General features: G+C 39.8%; 1 protein-coding gene across 8 annotated transcripts in view; it reads right to left on the reverse strand.

The window, feature by feature from the left end:
• The window catches only part of HERC1 (HECT and RLD domain containing E3 ubiquitin protein ligase family member 1), a 219518-nt gene that overhangs the window by 86957 nt on the left and 107050 nt on the right, over positions 1-25511 (reverse strand). For 7 of the 8 annotated variants that reach the window (XM_089781918.1, XM_089781916.1, XM_089781915.1 and 4 more), the window contains 9 exons: positions 11893-12164; positions 10824-11039; positions 8005-8125; positions 5340-5577; positions 4016-4209; positions 2397-2552; positions 2100-2206; positions 1764-1874; positions 1505-1681 (listed from right to left, as the gene is read on the reverse strand). In XM_089781918.1, coding sequence (XP_089638044.1) covers positions 1505-1681; positions 1764-1874; positions 2100-2206; positions 2397-2552; positions 4016-4209; positions 5340-5577; positions 8005-8125; positions 10824-11039; positions 11893-12164 — 1592 coding nt within the window. The remainder of the gene's footprint in view (positions 1-1504; positions 1682-1763; positions 1875-2099; positions 2207-2396; positions 2553-4015; positions 4210-5339; positions 5578-8004; positions 8126-10823; positions 11040-11892; positions 12165-25511) is intronic. The other variant, XM_089781913.1, reaches the window with a different exon arrangement.

Raw genomic sequence — 25511 nt, forward strand, 5'->3', positions numbered from 1 at the left:
TTCTTCCTCTTCTGGTGGTAAATATACCAGGTTGATGGTGATATCAGCAGTGGACATTATGCTAGTCACCCTGTTGAGGGAGAACTGGGAAGGAATTTTTCCCTTTCCATCATATTAGTTCAGTACAGTTTGAGTTTCTTCGCCTTCCTCACAGAAAGTTTGGGTGGGTCCTGTTCATGCTGGGGGTAGGCTAGTAAAGATAAGACAAATTCACTAGTCATCTGGTGGCATACAGCTGGTTAAAAGGCAGTAAGAACAGAAGAATTCATAGGATCTTGATCAGAAGAAAGGACTTTTGGGGAGCAGTTAGCAACAGTGGAACTCAGTTTGGGGACAGCGTGTGGATTGACGTCTAAGTTGACAACCTCTATTGTTGAAGGGCAGATGAGTGAAATAAAAATGTGACACTCCACATACTATATTAGTTTTTTGGATACAAGGATGCCATTGATTAGCATCATCCTGTGTGTTCTCACAATAAGCAGACTGCAAATTAAATCTAACTCTTTTAAACAACGTGAAGGAGAAAACGTCAAAAGGTTAGTAATAATTAAGCATAAGAAACAAAATTAAAAAAAAAGGTAAATTTTAGACTAATTGGGAACTTGATCCTATACATAGACCTTTGAAATGCAAGACTAAAATAAGTTCATATTGAGTGAGGTAATTGTGGCCTAAAATGTGCAGGGTAGTACAAAATTTCTTCTGAAATTAAGAGCATAAAGAGCAATTTATGCTATTCCTTGACATTACTAAATAGAAAAATGACACTAGGGACTGGAGTAAAGGTGTTGGAGAAAGTACATGGATTGATGGAACCAGAATGGACAATTTTCTTTTAGTACATGTGGTTCTTAGACAAGATTTGGGCAAGAGAAAAAAAATCCAATTTTGCCACAAAGGTCTTGACTATCAGAGAAGATAAATCTGGGTGCAAAGGGTTAGCTCTACATTCCAAATCCCAAAATCTAGCCTTACTTCAAAATACAATTTCAAAGCATTCTAATTACACTAAAAGTGGGATTTATACAAGATAGTTTTGCAAAAAAGATATGAAAATTTACTAGGCTAAATATGAGATCTACCCATTCCTTTTACCACGATGACTAGTGATAAATTAAAAAAAATTAATCCTTCCCACTTCCCCCTTAAATACTTTCCGAAGGGAAAGAGAATTTTCCAAAGTGATTTTAAATTGATAATTTTTATACTGACTGTGGTTTTAAAATAAAACTACCATCAAGAACAAAAAAATCACAAAGGACTTCCCAGCTATCAGTTCTTGGTTTGAATCAATGACCTCCAGCAATATGATAAATAGGAGCATTCAAAGCACAGCATTGTGCAGTTTATTTTAAATAGAGAATGGACCTTGAATCACTAGGTTTTGCTTCTTCTGTAGTATAGTATGTTCTTAAATATTTACTTATATAACAATATTTTTCTGAAGCAAAGGAAAAAACTGAAGCCAGGAAAAAAAAACAATGTATTTTATTCCATATACCTTCCACTGATAACACCCAGAAGTGACTCCTGTAGATGCTAATCCATATCCTTTACCTCCACTGCCATGAGTTAAAATTTGCCCATTCTCTACTATGCAGCACTGAGCTTTCTCAGGATCAAAGGACACTTCCTGTATAGGAAGATTCTCATCCTCTTCTTCAGATTCTCCCTGCTTCTATCAGAAATGGAACAAAATAAACACCTCATAATTATATAACTCAGCAGAATCTAATGAACAATTTAAAAAGGATTATTACCTGCAGTTTCATTTCTTGCTCTCTTTCTTTTATTTGAATTGCATATTTAGCCTGAGCTATCGGTGTCTCCCACATGCAGTCAGATAGAAGAGAGAACAATTGTTCAACAACCTGTTGTATTAGAACATACTTCAGATCACTTTAATTCCAAACTTATATAGACAAATAATAATAGGTTTCAACTATTCTGGTCTATTTCATAACTAGTTTAAGATCTCTAGTGAGCATCAGATGGCCCAAATTCTGAAAATCTACCAAGCACTGCTGAACTAAAATTATTCTTATATAATATTTGCTGTAGAAAACCATTTGAAAAGTTTAAAAACATATATAAACCTGATCCATCTGATCATCTTCAACACTGGATTCACAAGCAGGCAACACAGCTTCTAATACATGAAGTGCTAGGAGTCTGGTCCTTAAGTTACCCACTAGGGGTACTCCTACAAGAGGAAAACAATCACTAAAATATGCTGAGTAAAACTACAATGATGATCAACATAATATATTTACTAAAATTGATTAATTCTTACCGAGCACTGAATACACGTAACACTTACATTAGGAACACCACACTCACAGAAACATACACATGCATGCACTCACACACAATCCATTTTGAAGAGATCATACCTGAACAACACTTTTGAGATGCAATATTAAGAAGCACTTCTGTCCATTTTGGAGAAGCCATTTTTGACTGAATGGCTTTTGAAGAAACAACTCTTCGTAGAAAGACTAAAAAGTCACCCAAGTGCAATTCTGCGGCATGTTGCTTTCGGAGTGCAGCTGAAGATTAAAATAAAGTTATTGCTAAAAATATATACTTGCAGTAAACAAGCCACACACACGCTTAGGTCATGAGAAAAGTCAGAAAATTCACAGCTCCTAAGTTGGGGTTGCAGGCCTTCTTGGTTTTAGAGAAGAATGAGAGCCCAGAACAGAATGCCACCAACTGCAGCTGCCAGGCTATCCTATAAGGATAAAAGGAAGCTGTATATCAAATTCGGTGGTCCTAGCTCTTATTATTTAGGAGAAGTTCTAGAAAACAGACTCACAAATGGCCAGAGGAACATTTCTAAAATATATATACAGGCAGTCCCCGGGTTACGTACAAGATAGGGACTGTAGGTTTGTTCTTAAGTTGAATTTGTATGTAAGTCGGAACTGGCGCCCAGATTCAGCCGCTGTTGAAACTGACCAGCGGCTGACTACAGGAAGCCCGAGGCAGAGCTGCTCTGCCTCGGGCTTCCTGGAATCAGCCACTGATTAGTTTCAACAGCGGCTGAATCTGGACGCCTGGGACAGAGCATCTGGGGCACTGCGGGGACCGACCCGGCAGCACCCCAGCTGCTCTACCCCAGGCGTACAGATTCAGCCACTGCTGAAACTGACCAGCGGCTGACTACAGGAAACCCGAGGCAGAGCAGCTCTGCCTCGGGCTTCCTGGAATCAGCCACTGATCAGTTTCAACAGTGGCTGAATCTGTACGCCTGGGGTAGAGCAGCTGGGGTGCTGCTGGGTCGGTCCCCGCAGCACCGAGGTGCGGCACTGCGGGACCAACCCAGCAGCGCCCCAGCTGCTCTACCCCAGGCGTCGGCGACAAAAGCCTGGTCTGCTGGGGGGGGGGGGGGGGGCTTCACTAGCTGTGCCCCTCCCCCCCGCAGACCAGGGAGACGCAGAGCAAAGCCGTGGAGGATGCGGGCGGCGGGATCGCGGCGCATCTCAGCGGTCCCGCCGCCTCCGTCCTCCGCTGCTTTGCTCCGTGTCTCCCTGGTCTGCTTTGGTGGTCCCCCCAGCAGACCAGGGAGACGTGGAGCGGCTTTTCTCGCCACGGAGGACGCGGGCGGCGGGACCGCCTAGACGCACCACAGTCCCGCCGCCAGCGTCCTCCGCGGCGAGAAAAGCCCCGTTCGTATGTAGGGATCCGACATAAGTCGGATCCACGTAACTCAGGGACTGCCTGTAGATTATACAATCTTATTTTCTGGAGGGGAATATTCTCTTCCTAGCCATGGAAATGAGACTGATTCTCCACGGCCTTGCAACAGGGTTAATCTTTTACATATGTGCTAAATAGGTGTAATGCTTATGCAAGTGAAGAACTCTTATTTAGCACTATTTTATTCTGTTCTTCACAGGTGCAAGAGACCACACAAAGGGCAAGATATTGGAGACTTAGGCACTTATCTCTCCCTCCTTTTTTTAAGAAGATTAATTCTAATATAACAAAAATGGTGTAAATGTGGTACCTCTGAAGTCTCTCTTCTCATTATCTCCATCTGGATCTAACTTTTTTTCTTCTTCCTCATCTTCTTCACCTTCACCTTCTCCAAAGGAAGCCATAAGCATCACACCAGCTTGTGACAAAAGGTTCTTCAACTGACTGCATAGCAGATCCAGCAAAGACTGGACCACTTTGGGGCTCAATTTATCAGCATAAGTTCTTTGTGAAAAATGTAAAGATTAAAACTTTTTTAGCTATTCCAATAAAATAATGTCAAGACATTCCGCATATGCATGCATTCAGTGCACATTAAAACAAGGTCCTAACTCAGGACAGACTGTAGTCAGTTGTAGTGCAGTTGGTGATATCCCTTGATTGCTTTCTTGATTCTGTCAGTGCACCTCCACACTAACTACAGCACTCTGGTATTCCAATCCTCACTTTCATTTTAACAAAAATTATCTATCAGTGATGTTAAATTACTTAATGTTTCATGATGCGGCAAATGAAGATTAAAAGAGACTAGCCAACACATTTTATATAATGATAAACTTCAGTTTTAAGAAATTAAAGGTGATATACAGTTCAGTCATTTAAGCATTACACATAATCCTTTCTATTGACTTCAGTGGGTGTTGGACCAACCCCTTAGTGCATAAAATCATATCATCCAAACCCCACAACAGTACTTACAGTACTTCTTAATGACTACCTTGACAATTGAGTTTTTCACTTTACAAACATTTAAATAAAAGTGATACAGACTGACTATTTAATAGGAGTATTCTTGATCAAAACCAGAAACTATTATTTTCCCCTCAATGTTTTTTTTTTAAATTAGTTATGCATTCAAATTAACTCAGTCAGAGTAAAAGTTTGGTCTGTTATTCCCTGGTTCAACAGCAAATATTAGCAGTGTTCAGGAAAGTCTGTTAAACTTCAGGAAGAAAAATAGAATTTCCCTCTTGCTAATAATAATGGGAGAGATTATGCGCCAGAACAGCACAATGACCTCTCCAGAGAGCTACATAAAGCCTCATCAGCTGGAAACCCATGACAAGACCAAGTAGGGAAAAATGAGGAGGATGCAAGGTGGTCATATTTGCAGCCTTGTGGGCACAGAACACTCTGAGCCCAAACTCAAATCAAATTATGCTATTTTATCAGAGGAGTACATATGATTAACAATCACTTAACATTTTGTCAAGTTTTTTTCATTTTAGCTAGTGTGCTTGTAAACTCCATCAAATAGGCAGTATTCTGAAAAAAAAAATAACTCTGCGTTTTTAAAGACACTGCTGAAAGAGGTACACATGGATCATGACTAGAAAAAAGTCTTCAATTCTTACCCTGTGGTAATGGCGAGGATTTGAAGTAACCTTGTACTAGCCACTTTCAAAGCAGTGCTGAGTTGAGAAATACCAGTTTTGGGCAACAATTGCAGTGGTTGTCCCAGCATGGTGTCCGTGCCACACAACTGTGATAGTACATTTAGCAGACCAGTGGAAATGGCCAAGGAGACATCGACAGGCTGATAGTGTACACTTAGAGCAAAGACAGTTACCAAGAGGAGGCGCTGTTGTGCTTCTAAAATTAAAAAAAAACAAAAACCTCTTTGGAATCAAAGTACCAAGATGATTCAGAAACAATAGTTAGTTCTTCAACACCACCACACATAGTGTTTGAGGAAGTGCCAGAATAAAAGCCCACTACTTGTCTCCTCAATAAACTCAGAATGAACACTAAGGTGACTTATTTTAATTATTTTGTAATTCCACTGTATTATATTCAGGTCCTTTGGGAATTCCATCGTGGACACTCCCCCTTCCTCTACCCCCAATGATGCACTCTGCCCCCAAGAAAGTCCCTTAGGGAATTGGACACTGAGCTAATTTTTGGCATGAAAATTTTGGGGTTAAATCCCAGAAGAAGCTCTCTCTGGTTCTTGTCTAGAAATGTCTCCCTGAGCAGAGGATAATTGGAAAACACACTAGGTTTTCAACTTATATATGAAGTTTAATTCCAACACTGGATAATTCATATTGATTTTCAATATCAAATTCATGGTCCATTTTGCTCAATTTCACTGACACGGTATTTTAAAAGTCATACATTTTGAGATTCCAACTATTTAAATCTGAAATATCACAGTATTGTAATTGCAGGGGTCCTGACCCGAAAAGGAGTTGGCTAGGACCACCACCAGAAGCATCACTCAAAGATGCCATGATATGGTATTGTCACCCTTATTTCTGTGCTGCTGTCTGAATAGGCATGCCCTCAATCAGCAACTGCCACTCTCTTGCCACCCAGATCTGAAGCCCGTAACGCAGAGTGGCCATCCCATCCCATCCCATTCTTGCTGCTGGCAGGGTGCTGCCCTCAGAGCTGGGCTCCCAGCCAACTGCCACTTTTCTGTAGCCACCCATCTCCGAAGGCAGTGCAGAAGTAAGGCTTGCAATACTGTAATTCCCCTAAAGTCCACCCATCTCTGCAACTGCCTTTTGGGTCATGATTTCCAATTTGAGAAATGCTGGTTTTCTCTGTGACATGTGTATAGTAAAAGCATACACAAGACCAGATTTCACAGAGGATAGGGGCGGGGACAGATTTTATGGTCATTGACATGCTTTTGAAGAGGGTTCAGAGAAGAGCAACAAGAATAATTAAATGATTAGAAAACATGGCTTGTAGTTACAACAAAGAATCCTCTGGCACCTTAAAGACTAACAGAGTTATTTGGGCATAAGCTTTCATCTGACTAAGTGGGTCTTTGCCCATGAAAGCTTATGCCCAAATAAATGTTAAGACTCCTCCTTTTTGCAGATACAGACTAACATGGCTACCCCTCTGATACGTGCCTTGCAGTGACAGGCTCAAAGAGGTCTCTTTAGTTTAACAAAGAGAATGTTAAGGTGTGACTTAATTAGTGTCTGTAAGTATCTGCATGGGGAACAAATACTTGAATAATGGGCTTTTCATTTTAGCAGAGAATGGTATAACATGATCTCAGTGGCTGAAAGTTCATGTTGAACAAATTTAGATTGGAAATAAGGCATGAACTTTTATTGGTGAGAGGTTAATCACTGGAACAATTTACCAAGTGTTATGGTAGATTTTTCAACACTGACATTTTTAAATCAAGATTTGCTGTTTCTCTAAAAGATCTGCTCTAAGAATAATTTGGGGGAAGTTCTATGGCCTATGCTATACAGGAGTCAGACTAAATTATGCCAATGGTCCCCTCTATCCTTAGAATCTATAAAAACATGTAGTTATTTAACTTCTATTTAAAGTTGCAAAAGAAAACAATGACAATGTGTGTGTGGTTATAAGGCAACTTTTGCCAGAAAAAGAAAAGATATGCTACTGTAACTTTCACATGTACACATGATTTCAAATAAAGTTAGCTAAGGTGCTGAGAGCTTTCAAGGCTGCATATCTTCTTTCAAGGTGAAACATATGCAGAGTGCCTGCATAGGAGGCCAGGACAAATTGCTCTGTGGACAGAAAAATTGTCCTATTGATATTATTTACCAGGGGGTTTTAAAAGACTGCTCATCTGTATGAAAGAGAAGTGACCAGAGGTTTCTTTAGTTTTTTTGAGATGGGGTGTGTATCTTTTGGAAGTTAATTTAATATTATTTATTCTGGAAAAACCCATAAACAAATCAAACACTAGAGAAGGAGTATTTTTTTCTACTTAACTTGGGACTCTTATTAAGTATCTTTCTAGCTAATATAACTCATATTTTATTTATATGTACCACTTCTAGGGTAGAGAAAGAAGTTCATTCTCTGCAAATATTCAATAACTGGGTAAATAAAACCAATAAAAAAGAAACATAACAACTGTTTGCTACAGAATCAATCATTAACACTTCATCCATGTTTGTTACTTCAGCCATCTAAGTTTGGGTACTGATGCCAAAATCTGAATTCTACTCTATTAATAGTGTGTGTATTTATAACGTATGAACACACTTTGCATTTTCATACTTGTTCTCCACTTACCTATGTGGTGCTTGTTTGCTTGCAGAGCTCTCTCCAGTGTAGCAGATAATTGCTGGTAAATCTTGTGCACAGCCACTTGGATTTCAATCTGAATATTTCTCTTGGCTGATCTGATACCATCCTGAGTTTAAAAAAAAAAAAGTACGCCAATAATTGTACATATTTATTTTTTTAAACTACTAGAACAGGAAGCTTAGTGGATTTGTGGTTAAAACACAAATCCTACTGTTTGGAGACCCAGGGATCTTCCTCAGTTTCTTCACCCATAAAACAATAGTAATTCTTCCCCTTTTCTACAAATGTTAGTTATTAAGATTTACAAAGCCGTAACATCCTCATATAGTATTACAATAATAATAATTTGCACATTCTCTACTAGACCTCCTCCTTGTTTGAATATGTATTAAACTAACTTTCATTGACCACCCCATTTGTATGACAGCAACCTCTTGTTTAATTTGACCATGTGGGAAAAAAGTTACCTACTGTAATGGTCCCTGCCCCCATGCTTTATGAAAATTGACTTAGGAATATAAATATGAATAACTCAAAGATACTTTAGACAAAATACTTCACACAACCTATCCATTTTAGTGTTACAGATCAACAGATGGTATATCTTATTTTGGTACACGTACCATTCTTTATGTGAAGTTAGAAATATGAAGTGTGAGTCTGTAGTTTGAAATGTATGATCAGCTCAACAACTTGTAAACAGCCTTGTTTGTCCTGTAAGTCTTGAAGGTGGTCCACGGTAGAAAGACATGTGAAAGTATCAGCTGGTACTGAAATCCCTTTTTAATCCAGTGTTTTTCAATGGGAAGGGGAGGATGGCAAACAAGAGATTCCCACCCTGGGGGAGAGTCTATTTAAGCAATGGGAAACTATCAGATCTTTTTCTGGCCTTGGAAATGGCTTGGCATACCCTAAACGGATACAGAGAGAGCTGGAGACCCAAGTCATAATAAAAGTGTTTGCCTCTGACTTAAAGATTATGCTTGTAATAAGAACAGCGCTTTAAAGAGAGAAAGAATCCACGTGCAATAAGTCTCTGTGAATTAGAACTACTTGTGCATTTTCTTTTAATTTTAATTTAGTAAATTACTTGGGTCTGTTTTCACTTCAAACCACTTAAATCCTACTGTCTGTATTTAATAAACACTTTTGTATTCTACCAGGCACAGTATAAATAATTGTTCCTTGGGGGGAATACTGTGCATCTCTCTCTTTCATTGATATTGGGAGTCTTCCACATGTACAACTTTTATGCAGAGAAAAATGGATTTATTTGGGGGTTTGGTTTCCTATGTGCTGAGCCCTGGAACCGCGTTCACTCACCGCTGAAGTGGTTCAGTATCTGTACTGCTCTACAGGGGGGCAGTGACCTCTATTCTGTGCCTTGTTTAGGGGAGACCAGAGGATGTGGCCCAGCAGGACAGGGTGGCGAGGAGCCCCAGAGAGCAAGAAGATGGGCATCAGTGGCATGATCAGCACACTGTCAAATAATCCTAAGGGGCCCTCTGTGGCAGTACCCTATCACATCTACCTTTCATAACTATAGTTCTTCGAGAGGTGCAGTTCATGTCCAGTCCGATAGTTGTGCGTGTACTGATTGATGTTTTAGGGTTACTGTCTCTTCTCCTGTGGTCATTAGCATGTTAGCACCCTTCATTTTCCAAAATATAATCTAGATGGGAAGTGTACAGGATATTCCTAAGATTACAGATCTATCTCTTGGGAAGGAGAAGAGTGTAGCAATGTCATCATTCTAGATTCCTTTCCAAATTTCTTAAATTGCCCACATTAAGAAACTGAAATGAGCCTCTAGAGTCTTCCTCTTTCGTGGTGAACTGGACTGTGAGGCTTGGGATCAATTTTAGGCTTACCCTGAAGATCTATGATCAGTAAGAATGAGCTGGTTTGCTGAGTCCCAAAAGCAAAGGGCTCACCCATCCTTGTAGAGGTCTCTTAAGAATCTCAACTGTTGGATATGGGAAGAGGGTGATGTGGGAGGGGATGCAGAGCCCTTCAGTAGTTGTCTAAACTTTGAACGCCTACACCTGGAAGAGCAAGAGACTGAACTGGGAATGATGATGGCAAAGCTCTTTTTCTGTGATTCCTGGGACTCTCTCCTTACAGAAAATGTACCTTTTTCCCTTTGGCTTGCTTTATTTGGCCTGCTCTACTATGACTGGAAAAGGGGGAACAAACAGGGCAAGCTGGTCAGTGGTCCAAACCAGGGATCAAAGCACTGGGAATTTTAGCTTCCTAAAGAACAGTAGAGAATGTGAGGATGGGGGAACAAGGAAGGAATGTTTCGCTGATGACACAAAATCAATTTTAAAAGCTGGAATTGCAAGGAATAAGGTAGCATTGCCAAACCACCTTTCTGTTAGCACCACAGGAGACAGAGTATCCGGAGGGGGAAAAGGTATACAGACATACCACAGAACATGGTAGCCAAGTTTGAAGTTCCTCTAGTAATTGGTGCAGGAGACAATCAGATACAATTTAAAACAGTGACAAATATTAAGAACATTCTTGTGAATTTTTGTATCAGAGACAACACACATTCTCCTCCTTAAAAATGATTTCTACATAGAGAAGAGATTGGGTTCCCAAATAAATATTATTCAATGAATATTTGACAGAACAGAATTCTAGTCTGTTCTCCTACTGGTTTTGATACTAAAGTAAGAGTCATTAACATTTTCAAATTTAAACTTTCTGAACCACAAGTGTCTAAATATTAAATTAGCATCATTGAATGAAAAAGTTTACTCAATAACCTATTTTTTCAAACTCTGTACATTTCATACCTGATAGTGATGCAATCGGGCACTCTCCCCTTTGGCTCCTGCATGTCCAACAGTGCCCAAGCCAAAGCATCCCGCTAGAAACTGTAGTCTAACAGAAGTAAGCAGTGAGGAAGACTGAAATGCTGGACCTTGATGGATTCCCATTAATGGGGCACTACCTTTCTCCTCCATCCCTGATAGCAATACCAGGATCTGATGAAGTGCTTCCAAACGAAGCTTAAGAAAAAAAGAAATAAAAACTGATTAATCCACTTGATAAATATTATAAAATAAGAACTGTTCATTGAAGTATTTAATATATCTTAAGAATTATTAATGAGATTACCCATAAACCATAAATAAAATAGCAGGTAGTGAACTGAGAGTAACATGTCCATTATACCATGGAAGAGTTCTAATAGCATATGGTATATCATGGGGATACAACTCCTATGGCTTTTACATTAACATTTTCTGAGATTGTTTTGTTTTTTGTTGTAAGAAAAATTCTGAGATGTTTAACTTGATGTCTCCTGACCCCTTGTTCACAGCTAAAATGTTTTTAACTTAAGTTCCACCAACCAAACATGATACTTAAGAAGCTTTAAATGCTGGGGCAGTATAGTGACAGCTATAGTTTAAAGGAAATCAAAGATTAAGTGTGTTCAAGCTTTCACTAAAAGTTTTATATATCCAAACTTATCTACTGTTAATATTGCTAAATTTAACATATCTGAGATAATTCTCTTCAAGTCTGAAATATCTGAAGTTTACAGAACACCATTTTAAAAGTTCTTATATAATTTTTATGTATTTCAAAAAGTATGCCCCTCTCTGCTCTCAAACATATTAAGTGGAAAGAACGCTCTCAGAGTTCAGCCTATTATATATTTAAAGAACACTGAAACAAGCAGTTTCAGTTAAAATTGGTAACAAAGGGAGAAAATATGAATATAATATGCTCTGTGGTTCAAGAATGTTTCCAGTGACAGCTTATGAGTTCACCCCATCATATGGATTTATTCAAGTTCAAATCCAGAACATGGACTTCGTAGACAAGGAATATAAAAATAGTGTACCTATAACTTACCTCAGCCCTCACCTGCTGCTGTTCCATTGCAATAACTGACGCCTGGGGGCTAGTGGACATACTTTCCTCAGGCTCCTTAAAACCTGGTGAGTTTCCTACATCTCCACTTACGAAACTGACAACATTTTCAATCAAAGTGTGAACTCCAAGGGATTTTGAAAGATCAAAATCAGATTCAACAAAAGAGTAAGAGGAGCCAAATAACCAATCTCTGCTGTGTTTTAGTCGAGCCCATGAGTCACTTAGAGGTTCCACTTGACTGTGCATTGCTCCTAAATATACACAATATAAAATTTCATAAATTCCAATTCAGTAGAAAATTGCATGTTGACAGTAGGTAAAGACTGAGTTATTGCTATTCAAAACAGGTGGAAAACAGGCATTCATGTTTAATTATACCATGCATTAAGAAATTAGAGCAAAACACTTCAATTAAACAATAGCAAAGTAATAAACTAAAGGGAAGGCCATGTTTCTATTACTTCATATCCATTAAGCAGTATAGCAACATCCTACCGCAGAAAAAAAAAGAAAAGGCAAAGCCACTCAAACCATTTAGCTTAAAGCTAGAACACTGAATAAAAATGCTATGCAGCTAAATGGCAAACAGTGGTGAAGAAAAGAGCTGCAACAAAAGGAACTGAACCTTAAGATATTTCTTACAAGATCTGACTGTAAAACAAGACTTATTTTACTCAAACTATTATATCTTTTTTACAGGCAAAATGACAGTGTGGTTTATATCTTGTTTTGGATAAAATAGTTACCAAATACACAAGAGAGGAAGGGCAAATAAACCCGAAAAACAATTGTTATACAGAACATTTACTTTGTATTGATTATGTGTCAGCGGGCAGTATATTTTAAATGTAATAATTATATACATGTAATGTCTCCAAACTATAACTTTGATTTAATGAAATCCATTTTGAAATACGTCTTGATATTACTGGGTGACCATATCTACACTATGATATTTACCCAATTTAGACATGTCATCAAAAAGCTGAAATAGTGTGGAACATGGTTTAATTTCAAATCAAACCATGATTACCACAGTTAAACCACATCTTGCAGAAAGTTATTGGTACTCATCAGCAGGTTTTAGAGTCCTGCAAATCTGCAGATACCCTCTTTACATCCGCAGGTATCTGCATCTCTGGATGTGGACATCTGCAACTTATTTCTGCAGCTACAGATGGGGATACAAATTTTATATCTAGAACCCTGCAAATATCCATATTATATCCACAGATGTGAATGCAGATATCTGTAGCTTATTTTTGTAGAGACAGATGTAGCATGGATACCAATTTTGTACCTGTGCAAAGTTCTAGGTATTATTTTCTACTGCAGACAAAGTTTTCAAGATTATGGTGAAATGATCCTCTGGCAAAAATGGTACAATTTCACCAAGTAAATGAAGTTGTTTAGGCATTTAGCACTATAACTTTAGTTTTGCTAATCAGTATTTTATTGTTATTTTTGCTTAGTGTCACACAAAATATTTAAAAAAAATGTTCCTATTCCAAGAAGCTTATAATCTTTACAGACAGATAATGAATAGACACACACAAAGAGATACCCAGAAAAAAATCATATTAATTAAAATCTCAGTTGTTCTAAAAAAAGTCTAAAAGTTTAGATTTTACTAAGTAAGCTACCTTAGAATCATTCAATATTAATATCTCTTGTGCACCTTGAGAACCACAGACATAATTTAAAAGTCAAAACTTTATTGCTAAATTAATTGTGCATTCACAGAACTGTGACATAACTCACCAGCATTTTTGTTTTAAACACTATGTTCAGGGAACAGAATTTAAAATTGAATTGTACGAATTCACTGTAGGCAAAAACTCATACAAATTCTAAACAGAGAAATTCAGTCTTTCAAAACAATCCACATTTTTACAGTTGACCATAACTACATCCTGGATTTCAAATATTTCCTTTTCCAAATGTGACCAGTACTGTGGTTTAGCAGCAATTTATTATGAAAAAAAATTTGATGGATCAATACATTGAACTGTGAGAAATTATTGTACATCTCCCAATTACCCTTTTTGTAAAGAATTTTCATGAGTATTTGCATGACATATCTAAACATTTATTTACATAATAGACTATACTGGCTTCTGAAAGAACCATTACAATATCTTAGCCACCCCAATGTATTTAGCAACATAAAATCATATAAAAAACTGCTTTACATTTCAAGAATACTTTAGTAACTAAACACTTAGAGAAACCCAGCAAAGATCAATGTTAAAAAGAGGTCTTTAAGTGTTTTAACTTATGCTGGTTTGCGTTACAATCTTATTATTTACATTTAGACTTGTCTCGTGTATCACTTTTGCTGATATTTATTCTGTGATACCTGCTATCAGAAATGTCTAACTTTTTCAATTTTTTTTATTCTTGGTAATACGTTGTGTAAATAATAAAGTAAGAAGAACAAGAGCGATCAGGCTGCCGTACAGACAGATATCACTCTTCTTAGATTACCAAAATATCTAAAAGTGACCACTATTGGCACAAATAGTAATCTCAGTTATATTTGGAAACCACAGGTGAGATCCACACTCTTACTACTGCCATAAGACAGACGGCCAGAGTAATGTAAATGAATCCTAAAATCCCTGATCTCGACCAAGGAAGGATTCTGCCAGCATAGGCACTGTTGAACACCGCCCATGATATGCACTTCTTTAAACCCAAGAAGATGTGGCATGCTGGAGGGCCAGGCCACAGCACTATAGAAATTCCGGACCATGCTATGACTTACACCAGGCATGTCAAACTGGTGTTTGGAGGGCTGCATGCAGCCCGATTGAAATTTTTTGCAGCCTGCCAGAGCACTTTTATAAAAGAATGAAGTGCAGCTCACTGGCTGCTTGGAACACGTGGCCGAGTGCCTGCTCACAATAGGCCGGGCCACTCTGCACCGCAGCAACTGCTCATGGCCGGCCAGGTCACTCTGCGCATGCACTCACGGCCGGCCAGGCCGCTCTGAGCGCTCCTGCAGGCGCTCACAGATGACCGGGCTACTCTGCTCACAGAAGGCTAGGCGCTCCAGTAGGTACTCACAGCTGACTGCCATGCTCATGCCACCCCGGCGCCCCAGGCGGCAATGTCAACTCCGGGACCCAGGTATTAGGTTGGGGGGGGGAGGCTGGGAGAACCTGGCTCTGGGGGAGGGGGAAGGCATTAGATTGGGGGGGGCCTGGCTCTGTGGGAGTGGAGGGAGATTGGGTAAGAACGGAGGTATGGGAGTGTCTGGCTCTGGGGGAGAAGAAGAGGTTATTTTGTTAATATTTTGTTATTTATGTATTTATTCCCGAATAAAATCACAAAATATATATTAATTTTATATCAATAAATGTGTCAATTTTTTGCAATTGCATGAATAATTATCTTTATGCAAAATCTCAAACTTAAAAAGTATCTGAAATTTTCACAGAAGCCTGTTCTATTTGATTAACCATGGTCAAATGGGTAGCAGGTTTAAAACTAATAAAAGAAAGTTCTTCTTCACACAGCGTGTAGTCAACCTGTGGAACTCCTTGCCAGAGGAAGCTGTGAAGGCTAGGACTATAATAGAGTTTAAAGAGAAGCTAGATAATTTCATGGAGGTTAGGTCTATAAAAGGCTATTAGCCAGGGGATAAAATGGTGTCCTTGGCCTCTGTTTGTCAGAGGCTGGAGAGGGATGGCAGGAGACAAATCGCTTGATCATTGTCTTCGGTCCACCCTCTCTGGGTCACCTGGTGCTGGCCACTGTCGGCAGACAGGATACTGGGCTAGATGGACCTTTGGTCTGACCCAGTACGGCCGTTCTTATGTTCTTATGGTCTATACTTGTTTTTATATCAACAGAACAAGTTATGTATCACATACAAAATTTAAAAGTACCTTAATTTTTAATTTAAATACAAATTTATGTAAAATTAATTTAAAAATTATTTAATATGAGCAAATAATTTTACACATCAAATTATTGTATTATAAAATATACCTAAAAAGCTAGGTGTCCGGTATTGGTGCCTTCTGCCTGGCACCTAAAAAAAATTTTTTTTTTTTGCTCGACAAACCATCTGGGAACCCTATGTGGCCCTGAAAGCTATCAGTTTTCGTTTGTGCTGCCCTCAATAGGCTTCGAGTTTGACATGCCTGACCTATACAGTAGCTTGCTGTAATATCTAGAGGCCTCTTTAGGGCTGCCTAAGTTACTCTAAAGTCTCTCCAACCTCTTGAAGCAGACCAGAACCAGGAAGGTACAATGCTGGCCTAAAGGCATTTTAGCTTCCTTTTACCCGGAACAATGAGTTCTGTATTTGAGTTCACCCAAACAGAGAGTTCTTTAAAAGCATAGCATAGGCTCTCACCCCATGGCTCCAAACATCAAAGAGTTAGTAGAGGGAAAAAAAAAACAGTGGAGAAAAACAGTTTTTAAAACCATGTATTGGATTATGCTACCCTGTCATTAAGGACTGACAAAATAGTAAATGGATTTTAAATTTTTAACAGGAAAAAAGAATTTGAGGGCAACTGCTATTAATGAGCAAGATGATATAGATGGAAAAGCTTCAAAACAATTAAAATTTTTAATTGCCATCATTGTTTTAAAAAATGTATATATAAGGCAGCAAGGACTCTAGGAAGCAAAATTAAACAAATGAACATGAAGAAAAGTTCCAGCTGAATACAGTCCGATTTTTTAAATGGATATATTGAAGCAGGATAAGTTTGGTACAAAATCAAGTTTTTTCAAAAGTTAGTGTATATAGATAAAGCAAGAATGAATTTAAAAAAACCATTATCTTCTGAACATTTTTTTGAAGTGACCATTAAAACAATGACGTATTTGGCACTGCATTAGCTTAGTTGTGAGATAGAGATCACTCTCTACAGGATTTCTTATAGAGCATTTCAGATTATGTGAATACAGCTCACCAAAAAAAAAAAAAAAAAAAAAAAAAAAAAATCAGAGCAATAAACTTGAAGCTTACATGAAAAATGATTGAATGCTTACTTGTCCTTATAAATTAGCTTTTAATAATGAATTTTTCAAAATGAATGTGGCACAGCTGCAATACATACTTTATAAAAAAACATAAAATATGTGGGGAAGCTAGAGAGAAAAAAAATAAACATGCCATCATGTACTTGCTTGAAGCTCTTCTTTTTTCTGGGGCTCAACTGGCCAAAAAGGAGTAAATACACTACCACACAAGAACCAGAAGACAAAAGGAGATATTTGATACAAAAAGACAACATTTACAAAATATCTTTCTTCATATTACCCCGGCTCAAATTTAACTGATCATTCTGCATTTCATCTATGCATGAAAATCAACAAGAAGCAAACTCTGAAGAAAGCATCTTTTTGGCAACAACATTCATTAGCTTGTTTTTATCTAGGCAACACAAACCATGTAACGTCTCTGCATCTTAATTTGTTTTTGTGTTTCCTCTTCTGTTGCATATATATTAATGCTTATCTATATATTTATATTCCATATTTAAGAATCACAGTCATTTAATTCAAAAATTCAGAACTACACTGACTACTATAGGTATAGAAACATTTCAATTAATACAACAGTGGATACCTTAGATTTAAGGTATCTGCACTATTGTGTTCTGTTATTACTCAAGTTACTAGAAATTTAAGAGGAAAGAACTACACTGTACTTAAGGACATATGTGCAATTTACCACCTCATCACAGACATTTGTGCAACATGCCAACTCATAACATATTGAGACGCCACACTCTTGGTTTTGTTTCCCCTCAAAAAAAGTATAAGTGATTGCATGTCTAAATGTGTGCATTTACTACAGGTGTATGCCAAATCTGGTATTTTGTGCACAAACCACCATTTAGATGCATTAAAACTCACTCTCCTGTCTTAAAAGAACTGGAGAAAAGATCCAAGGGATATTAACGAAGAATGCAGATAGAGTGCTGCCTACTGAGCTACATTAGTGTTGGGCACTAGCTTGGATCTGGGAAGAATGAAGATCAGTAACAGGCAGATGAGAAGAGGCAGCTGAGATTAGCATCTTCACTGGCCAATCTCTCCTTTCCATCTCTAACGGCCAAAAGCATTTTATAGAAGATTTCTGGAGAGATTTCTGCCTTGCCAGAATGGAAACTGATGGAGGCTTTCTAGAATCTGATTGAGTAATGAGTGGGTCTAAGTGCTTCAAAGAACCCTAGATCTGAAGACAGGCCTTCTTGTAATGATAATGCTCAATTGAAATGTCTGAAGAGACAGGGAGTAGAAAATTAGCCATTCAGTCCCTGCTTGCATTTCTGTATCTAATAAATACTTGAGGTTCATATTAGGGATGTCATTGTGTAGTCAACTACATGATTAACTGATAAGCCTGGGCTTATTGGTTAATTCTATCGACTACACACACTCCCTCCCACTTGCTGCCTCTGCATCAGAGGCAGCAGCATGGTGAAGGGAGCGGACGTTGCTGTAGAGCAGCCTCTGTCCACAGCAGACCCAGGCTCACCACAGACAGAGGCTGCTCCGTGGGATGCTGCTATTAGGCCCTGGCTATGGGGAGAACCAGCTGCTACTGCCCTGCACTGCTGTCTCTGTATCATACATATTTCAGAGGCAGCAGTGCATGGTGGCAAGCGGGAGCTGGTCTGCAAACTGGCTCCCCATGCAGACTGGCTCTCGCCTGCCATCCCTACTCGCAGGAGGCCTGAGCTGATACAGAAGAAGCAGCATAGGGTGGACAGGGGGTCCCAGGGACTACTGAATAATTATGTAATTGCTAAGTTTTGATGCAGTTACATGATTATTAAATTAGTCAATATCTAAAAATCCCTTGTTCATATAAGTATCAAAGCTAAGCTTTCCTTCCAAACCTGCCTACAGAACCACCAAGCAGGATAAACCCCTCATTAGAAACTCTTGCACTGTTTACTACATTGCTGGTGGTTGGTAAAATAATACTTACACACTAAATCTGATCATGTCAAACAATGAGTGTTAAGCTCAGGGGAAAGATGAATTGGGCAAGGAAATAGTTCAGTTCAGTAACTCGTTATTATACAAAAATGATCTAAAATACACAATTTCTAAAGAGATGTAATCTATTCAAGAGCTTGCTGTTCTGTTAACATGAAAGTTAGGTGTTACAGATGGCTTGGCACAATCTTTGATAGCTCTGTATTAGCTTCATCTCTAAACCTATGGAGTGATGCACATGGACACGACTGCTGGACACATTTTCATTGGAGAGACTTACACACACACCCAAAACTCACTTCAGAGTGGCAACTTTTTTTTTAAGAGGAGAATATTGCAATAATGTTTGAAAAATAACATGGCAAAACTAGAACTGATTGAAAACGACCAAGAACAAGGATGCAAGTCACTATGTATTCCAGGAACTGCCTTAGTAATACCACATGAGACACTTTAATTCTGTTCTCATGGTTGCTCTATAAAGTTAATTATGTGCAGACTGATACAGTTACTACTCTAACAAGCTCTTTAAGAAAAAAATTACACCCATTTGTTGAGGGAATTCACTTTAGGACAATTTTCCTAATAGGTCTCCCTCCCCTCCTATCCTAGAGGAAACAGTTTCTAAAAAACTAACAACTAGGAATTGCTTACACAGAAAACAATTCCCAGTTAATTTACTATTTTTTTCTAGTTTAGAGAGAGATTTCTAGAGTGGAGGTAAATCCCTGTGTTTTGAAGGGTCTGGCATACTCTGAAGTGACACAGTACCAGTAACTCTTCTCTCTAAAATGTGGCTCCATAAAGAAATGCTTGTTTCTCTTCAAATGAACAGAACAGAGTGTAACCCACAGAAAATATTTCTTACGGTATTGTATGGCTCCGTTTGCTCATTTTCCTTCCCATACAGAAGATTAACATTTCTGTGACTCATCATTAAAACCAGTAACTAAGAGTCCTAAAAATCCAATATCAATCTTCTAAATCAGCAATATTCTTCCCGAGAAGATAACATTAATAAATTAAACTAGTAATCAAGTCACAATAACCAATTGTCTTTGTTTTTCCTTGTTGCAGCTCAAGACATTTCCCTATCCCGTAACTGGTGTTTAAGATGGGTTGCTCATGTCCATTTTACAATAGGTGCATATTTCACTCAGAGGTGAGCAGGAGCTCAAGAATGAGATGGCGGCAGCAGTAGCACAGCTCTGCCAAGCCTAGTGTCATTTCTAGTCAGGGAGACATCTGGCTGATGTTATCACCACTTTCTCAGACAAATAGGACAAGAAGCATGTGGCCTGGTGTCCTGGCCAGGCTCATGGGGCCTAAGTTCAGGTCCCAGTGGGGAAGGAGGCCTGATCTCAGGGAATATTCAATGTCCCTGAGGAATCTGCCTATCATGTCATGGGTAAAGGCCATGTGACCATGGACTGGGGAATGAAAGGCGGAAATAGCTACCAGGTGTACCTGGTACCTTGAGTGAGGAATGTGCTAGATCCCGATTCTTCAAGTGAAGCAGATATTCCAGTATCTATTACATTAGGAAACTTGATAGGGAGAGGCCACGATTAGCCATCCAGACACGAGCACCATATCCATTTTGCAGCTCAAGGGTGTGGTGAACACCCTCTGAACAAGCCTCTTCCTTGGAGCTCAGCCATCCACGCTGTGAAATGAAGAGATGCAAGGTTGGGATGAAGGAAGCGACCATGGTCCTGGGACAGGAGATCTGGCCAGTCCGGAAGTGGCCACGGGCAGAGCGCCATCAGACTCAATGGGGATGCAAATCAACCCAGGCTGTGTCCCTCGTGATCTTCTCCAGGACCTTGTTGCTGAGCAGGATCAGGGGAAATGCATACAGCACATTTCCTGCCCATGATAAGAGGAAGGCGTCTGGTAGGGAGACCACACCAACGCCCCATCTGGTGCTTATGCCTGGTTCCTAAGAGATCCAATCGGGGAGACCACACTTCTAGAAGATCACAGGGGACACCTCCACGCGCAGCATCCACTCGTGGTGAGAAGTCTTGTCTCAAGCAATCAGCAAGACAATAAAGCACATTCAGTAAATGACAAGCCTCTAGTTCAATGTTGTGTCTGATACAGAAGTCAGAAAGCTTGAGGGCTTCCAAGCAAAGGGATGAAGAATGGTTCCCCCCTACCAGTTGATGTGTAATATCTAGGCCACGCTGTGCACAAGCACTCTGACCTCCCAGCCTGTCAGAAGGCAATGCAGGCAAGATGAACTGCTCTGAGCTCTTCGATGTTGATCTGTTGCGCCGTATCTTTTGGAGACCATAGGTATTGGGTCTTGACATCCTCAAGATGGGCTCTCCAGCTGAGGTCTGACATGTCCAACAACAGCTCAGTGGGAGAGAGTGACTCTAGAATAGGAATCCTTGAAACGTGTTCAATGTATTAGTTCACCACGAAAGTAAGGTAAAGTATAAATAGGACAGGGTCTCTGGATTGGGAGAAGACTTCGGCCAGCCATATCTGAAGAGGACGCACTCAAAATCTGGCACAGCAGTGACATAAGTGCACACCACCATGCGTCCAAGAAGATGCAGGCACACCCTAGTTGTTGCCATGGTGAACCTGGAGACCTCGACAATGAGGTCTGTAAGGACTCTGAACTATTCTATGGGAAGGAATGCCTTGGTAGTTGTGGAGTCCAGTACCACCTCAATGTTCACGTACAGTTACCAAAGTGGACTTTTTGTCACTACAATCATAGAACTGGAAGGAACCTTGAGAGGTCATGAAGTCCTGTTCCCTGCACTCCTGGCAGGACCAAGCACCATCTAGATCCTCTCTGATGGGTGTTTATCTAACCTCCTCTTTAAAAATCTCTAATGATGGAGATTCCACAACCTCCCTAGGCAATTTATTCCAGTGCTCAGCCACCCAGAAGATAAGAAATGTGTTTCTAATATGTAACCTAAACCTCCCTTGCTATAATTTAAGACCATTGCTTCTTGTTTTATTGGAGATTAAGGAGAACAATTTTTCTCCCTGTTCCTTGTAATACCCTTTTAGGAACTTAAAAGCTGTTCTCAAGTCTTGTCTTTGCCAGACTAAACAAGATCAATTCTTTGAATGTTCCCTTATGGGTCATGTTTTCTGGAATATTTAATCATTTTTGTTGACCTTCTCCAATTTCTCCATATCATTCCTGGAATACGGCACCCAGAACTGGACACAGTGCTCCAGTTAAGGACTAATCAGCACAGAGCAGTATAAAAGAATTACTTCTCGTGTCTTGCTTACAACACTCCTGTTAATACATCCCAGAATGATGTTGGCTTTCATACAACTGTCAGATTCTTTACTCATATTTAGTTGGTAGTCCACTAAGACCCCTAAATCCCTGTAATGGGATGTTCTTCGCCTCATGTGAGCGGCCTCCTTTTGGCCAAGAGCCTGTGCCTTCACTCCTTGCTGTGGCAGCCTCCTGCAATCCAGCTCTCCAGCCTTGTCTGAGCCTTTTGAGCTCCATGGAGGAACTGCCTCACTCTGGCCCAACATCTTCCTTTTAACAGGCTTGCTGGGCTCTGATTGATGATGTCCTTTGTGCCACTTTAGCTTTCCTGGAGGACTTCTTCATGATTTGCTGGGCAGGATGTGGCAAGGCCACAAGCCTCCAGCAGGAGGCTCTGGGGCCTGGTCCAACCTGTCACAATCCCTTTCTGCAGTACTCCCTTATAAGCAGTCATTTTCCATTTTGTATGTGTAAAACTAATTGTTCCTTTCTAAGTGGAGTACTTTGCATTTGTCCTTGTTGAATGTAATCCTATTTACCTCAGACCATTTCTCCAGTTTGTCCGGATCATTCTGAATTATAATCCTATGCTTCAAAGCACTCGCAACCCCTCTCGCCCCTTTATAAATGTACACTTTATGCCATTATCTAAATCACCTCTTACCGGGGCACTTGAAAAACTAATTTTTTCGCAGATAAAAATTAGCTGACATAAGCACAGTATATAATTTCTACATAAAACAAATAAAATTAAATAAATATGAGAACCATTCAGCTCTAAAACTAGCATTCTGACATCTTGTGGCAAGTCACATAAAGAACACTAGCTAGGTTTAAAATTTGAATATATATTCTTACTTTGTTATTAACTTCGGAGAGAGAGAGAGAGAGAGAGAGAGAGACAGAGACAGACACACACACACACACACACACACACACACACACACACACACGGGTCTGGTTGGCTCTCTCTCAGCTCTGGGAGAAAAATGGATTCTAGTGGGATACAGCAAGGAGCAGAAGATACATCTGGGTTTTATATAAGAATGTCAGAATGCTCACACTCAGTCAGACCAAAGGTCCATCTAGCCCCGTATCTTGTCTTCCAACAGTGGTCAATGCCAGGTGCTTCAGAAGGAATGAACTGAAAAAGGTAATCAAGTGATCTGTTCCCTGTCACCCATTCCCAGCTTCTGGTAAACAGAGGATAGGAATGCCATTCCTGCCCATCCAAGTTAGTAGCCATTGATGGACCTCTCCTGAACTTATTTTGTTCTTTTTGGAATCCTGTTATAATTTGGTTTTTTCCACCATCCCCTTGCAAACAGCCCCACAGTTTAACCACGAAAAAATAATTTCTTTTGTTTATTTTAAATCTTCTGCATATAAATTTCATTGGGTGAGCTTCTTGTGTTAGATTAGTGAAGAGTAAAGAACATTTCCTTATTCAGTTTTTCCACACCATTCATGAATTTATAGACAGCTAACGTATCCCCCCCCACTCTTTACTTTATTCTTTTAACTGAAAAATCAATCTTTTTTAGCTCTTCTCATATGGAAGCTGTTCCTTACCTGTAATAATTTCTGTTGCCCTTCTCCATACATTTTCCAAATCCAATGCATCTTTTTTTTTTAAATGGCAGTTGACAAGATCTGCAGGCAGTATTGACGATGTGGGCATACCATGACTTTATATAGAGGCAATATGATATTTTCTGTTTTAACTATTTCTTTACTAATGATTCCCAATATTTTGTTAGCTTTTTAGATTGCTGCTGAAAACTGAGTAGATGTTTTCAGGGAACTATCTACAATGATTCTAAGATCTCTTTCTTGAGTGCTAATGGCTAATTTAGACCCCATCATTTTTGTACAGATAGTTTGGATATTTTCCCATGTGCATTGCTTTGCATTTATCATTATGAATTCCATCTACCATTTTGTTGCCAATCTCCCAATTTTGTAAGATCTCTTTGTAGCTTAGCAGTCAGCTTTGGACTTAACTATTACGAGTAATTTTGTATTCTCTGCAAATTTTGCCACCTGTTTACCCCTTTTCCAAGATAATTTCTGAATAAGTTGAACAGCACTGGGCCTGAGTAGCTGAGGCTACCTCTGGAGCACAGTATTTATTTCTCCCTTTTGTTTTCTATCTTAAGTGGAGTACCTGACAATGGTTTCATGATCCTCTAAAGATCCTTCAATTACTTGAACTAGAATCTCTTTGTTATTTTAATCAGCCTCTGTTTATAAACAAACTCCCTCCTTCAAAGGCAAAGCTGGGAGCAGCACAAGCTCTGCTGCAGTTTAAGTGTATGTCTTAGCCCAGGGGCCAGCAAAATACAGCTCATGGGCTGGATTTGGTCTGCCAAGCTGCTGGATTCAGCCCACCTCCCATGTGACCTGCTCCCACACTCTACGCAGAGCAGTTTTCTGAATGTTGTGAACCCAAGGTGAGAAGGGGGAGAGGCCTTGACACTGCCCTCATCCCCAGCACAGTCTTGCACCTCCCACTGTCCTGTTTCTGGCCACTGGAAACTGTCTATTTGAAGGACAGGCAGTGTGCAAAGTATTCCTTCAGCTTCCCTTGGGCTCACAGTATTCAGAACAGCATACAAGGCCTTGTCTGACTAAGGAACCTGCTTTGCAGGGCTGCTGGCTGGAAGCCTCCCAGGTAAGTACCTCTTGGCCATAGCCTGCCTCTGGCACCCAGCCCACTCTATCTCCCAACTCTCTGCCTCTGCTCCTTCACCCCTACCCCACATAACCCAACCCTCTTCACCCATACCTCCCCCCAGACTGTGCACCCCAAATTCCTACTCCCAGTCACAATCCAAATCCCTGCACCTCCTCCTGCACTCCTGCCCCAGGTCACAATCCCTTCCCATATCCTGCATTCCCTCCTACACCCTCCTCCAAGTCAGAATCCTCTCATGCACCCCCTAACAGACAATGTTCTCTAATTTTTTTATCCATGTGAAGAATAAATGTTGTCATGTGCACTGATGCATGTGTGGATAGGCACCACCGATAGAAACACATGCTAGCTGCTGTGGGCACTCTGTTAATCAGCTGGGCAGCACCTGTATTTCACAAGGGTGGCTGCCTAAGCACTCAGGGAACACTTCTCCCAGACCCTGCATCTCAGTCTCCCGCCCCAGGGCACAACCTCCACCTTTACCCAAACTCCCTCCCAGATCTCACACCCTCTCCTGCATTCCAGTCCCTTACCGCCAGCTCTCTTCTGCATTCAACCTCCATCCCAGACCCCGCATCTCCTCCATTAATATCATGGAAGAGCGTGGCCCTCGAACTACATACCAAATTCTTGGGAGTAGTCCCCCATCAAAAATTATTGCCC

The sequence above is a fragment of the Pelodiscus sinensis genome, chromosome 14 (genome assembly GCF_052426305.1).
Source record: "Pelodiscus sinensis isolate ZL-2025 chromosome 14, ASM5242630v1, whole genome shotgun sequence".
NCBI lineage: Eukaryota > Metazoa > Chordata > Testudines > Trionychidae > Pelodiscus > Pelodiscus sinensis.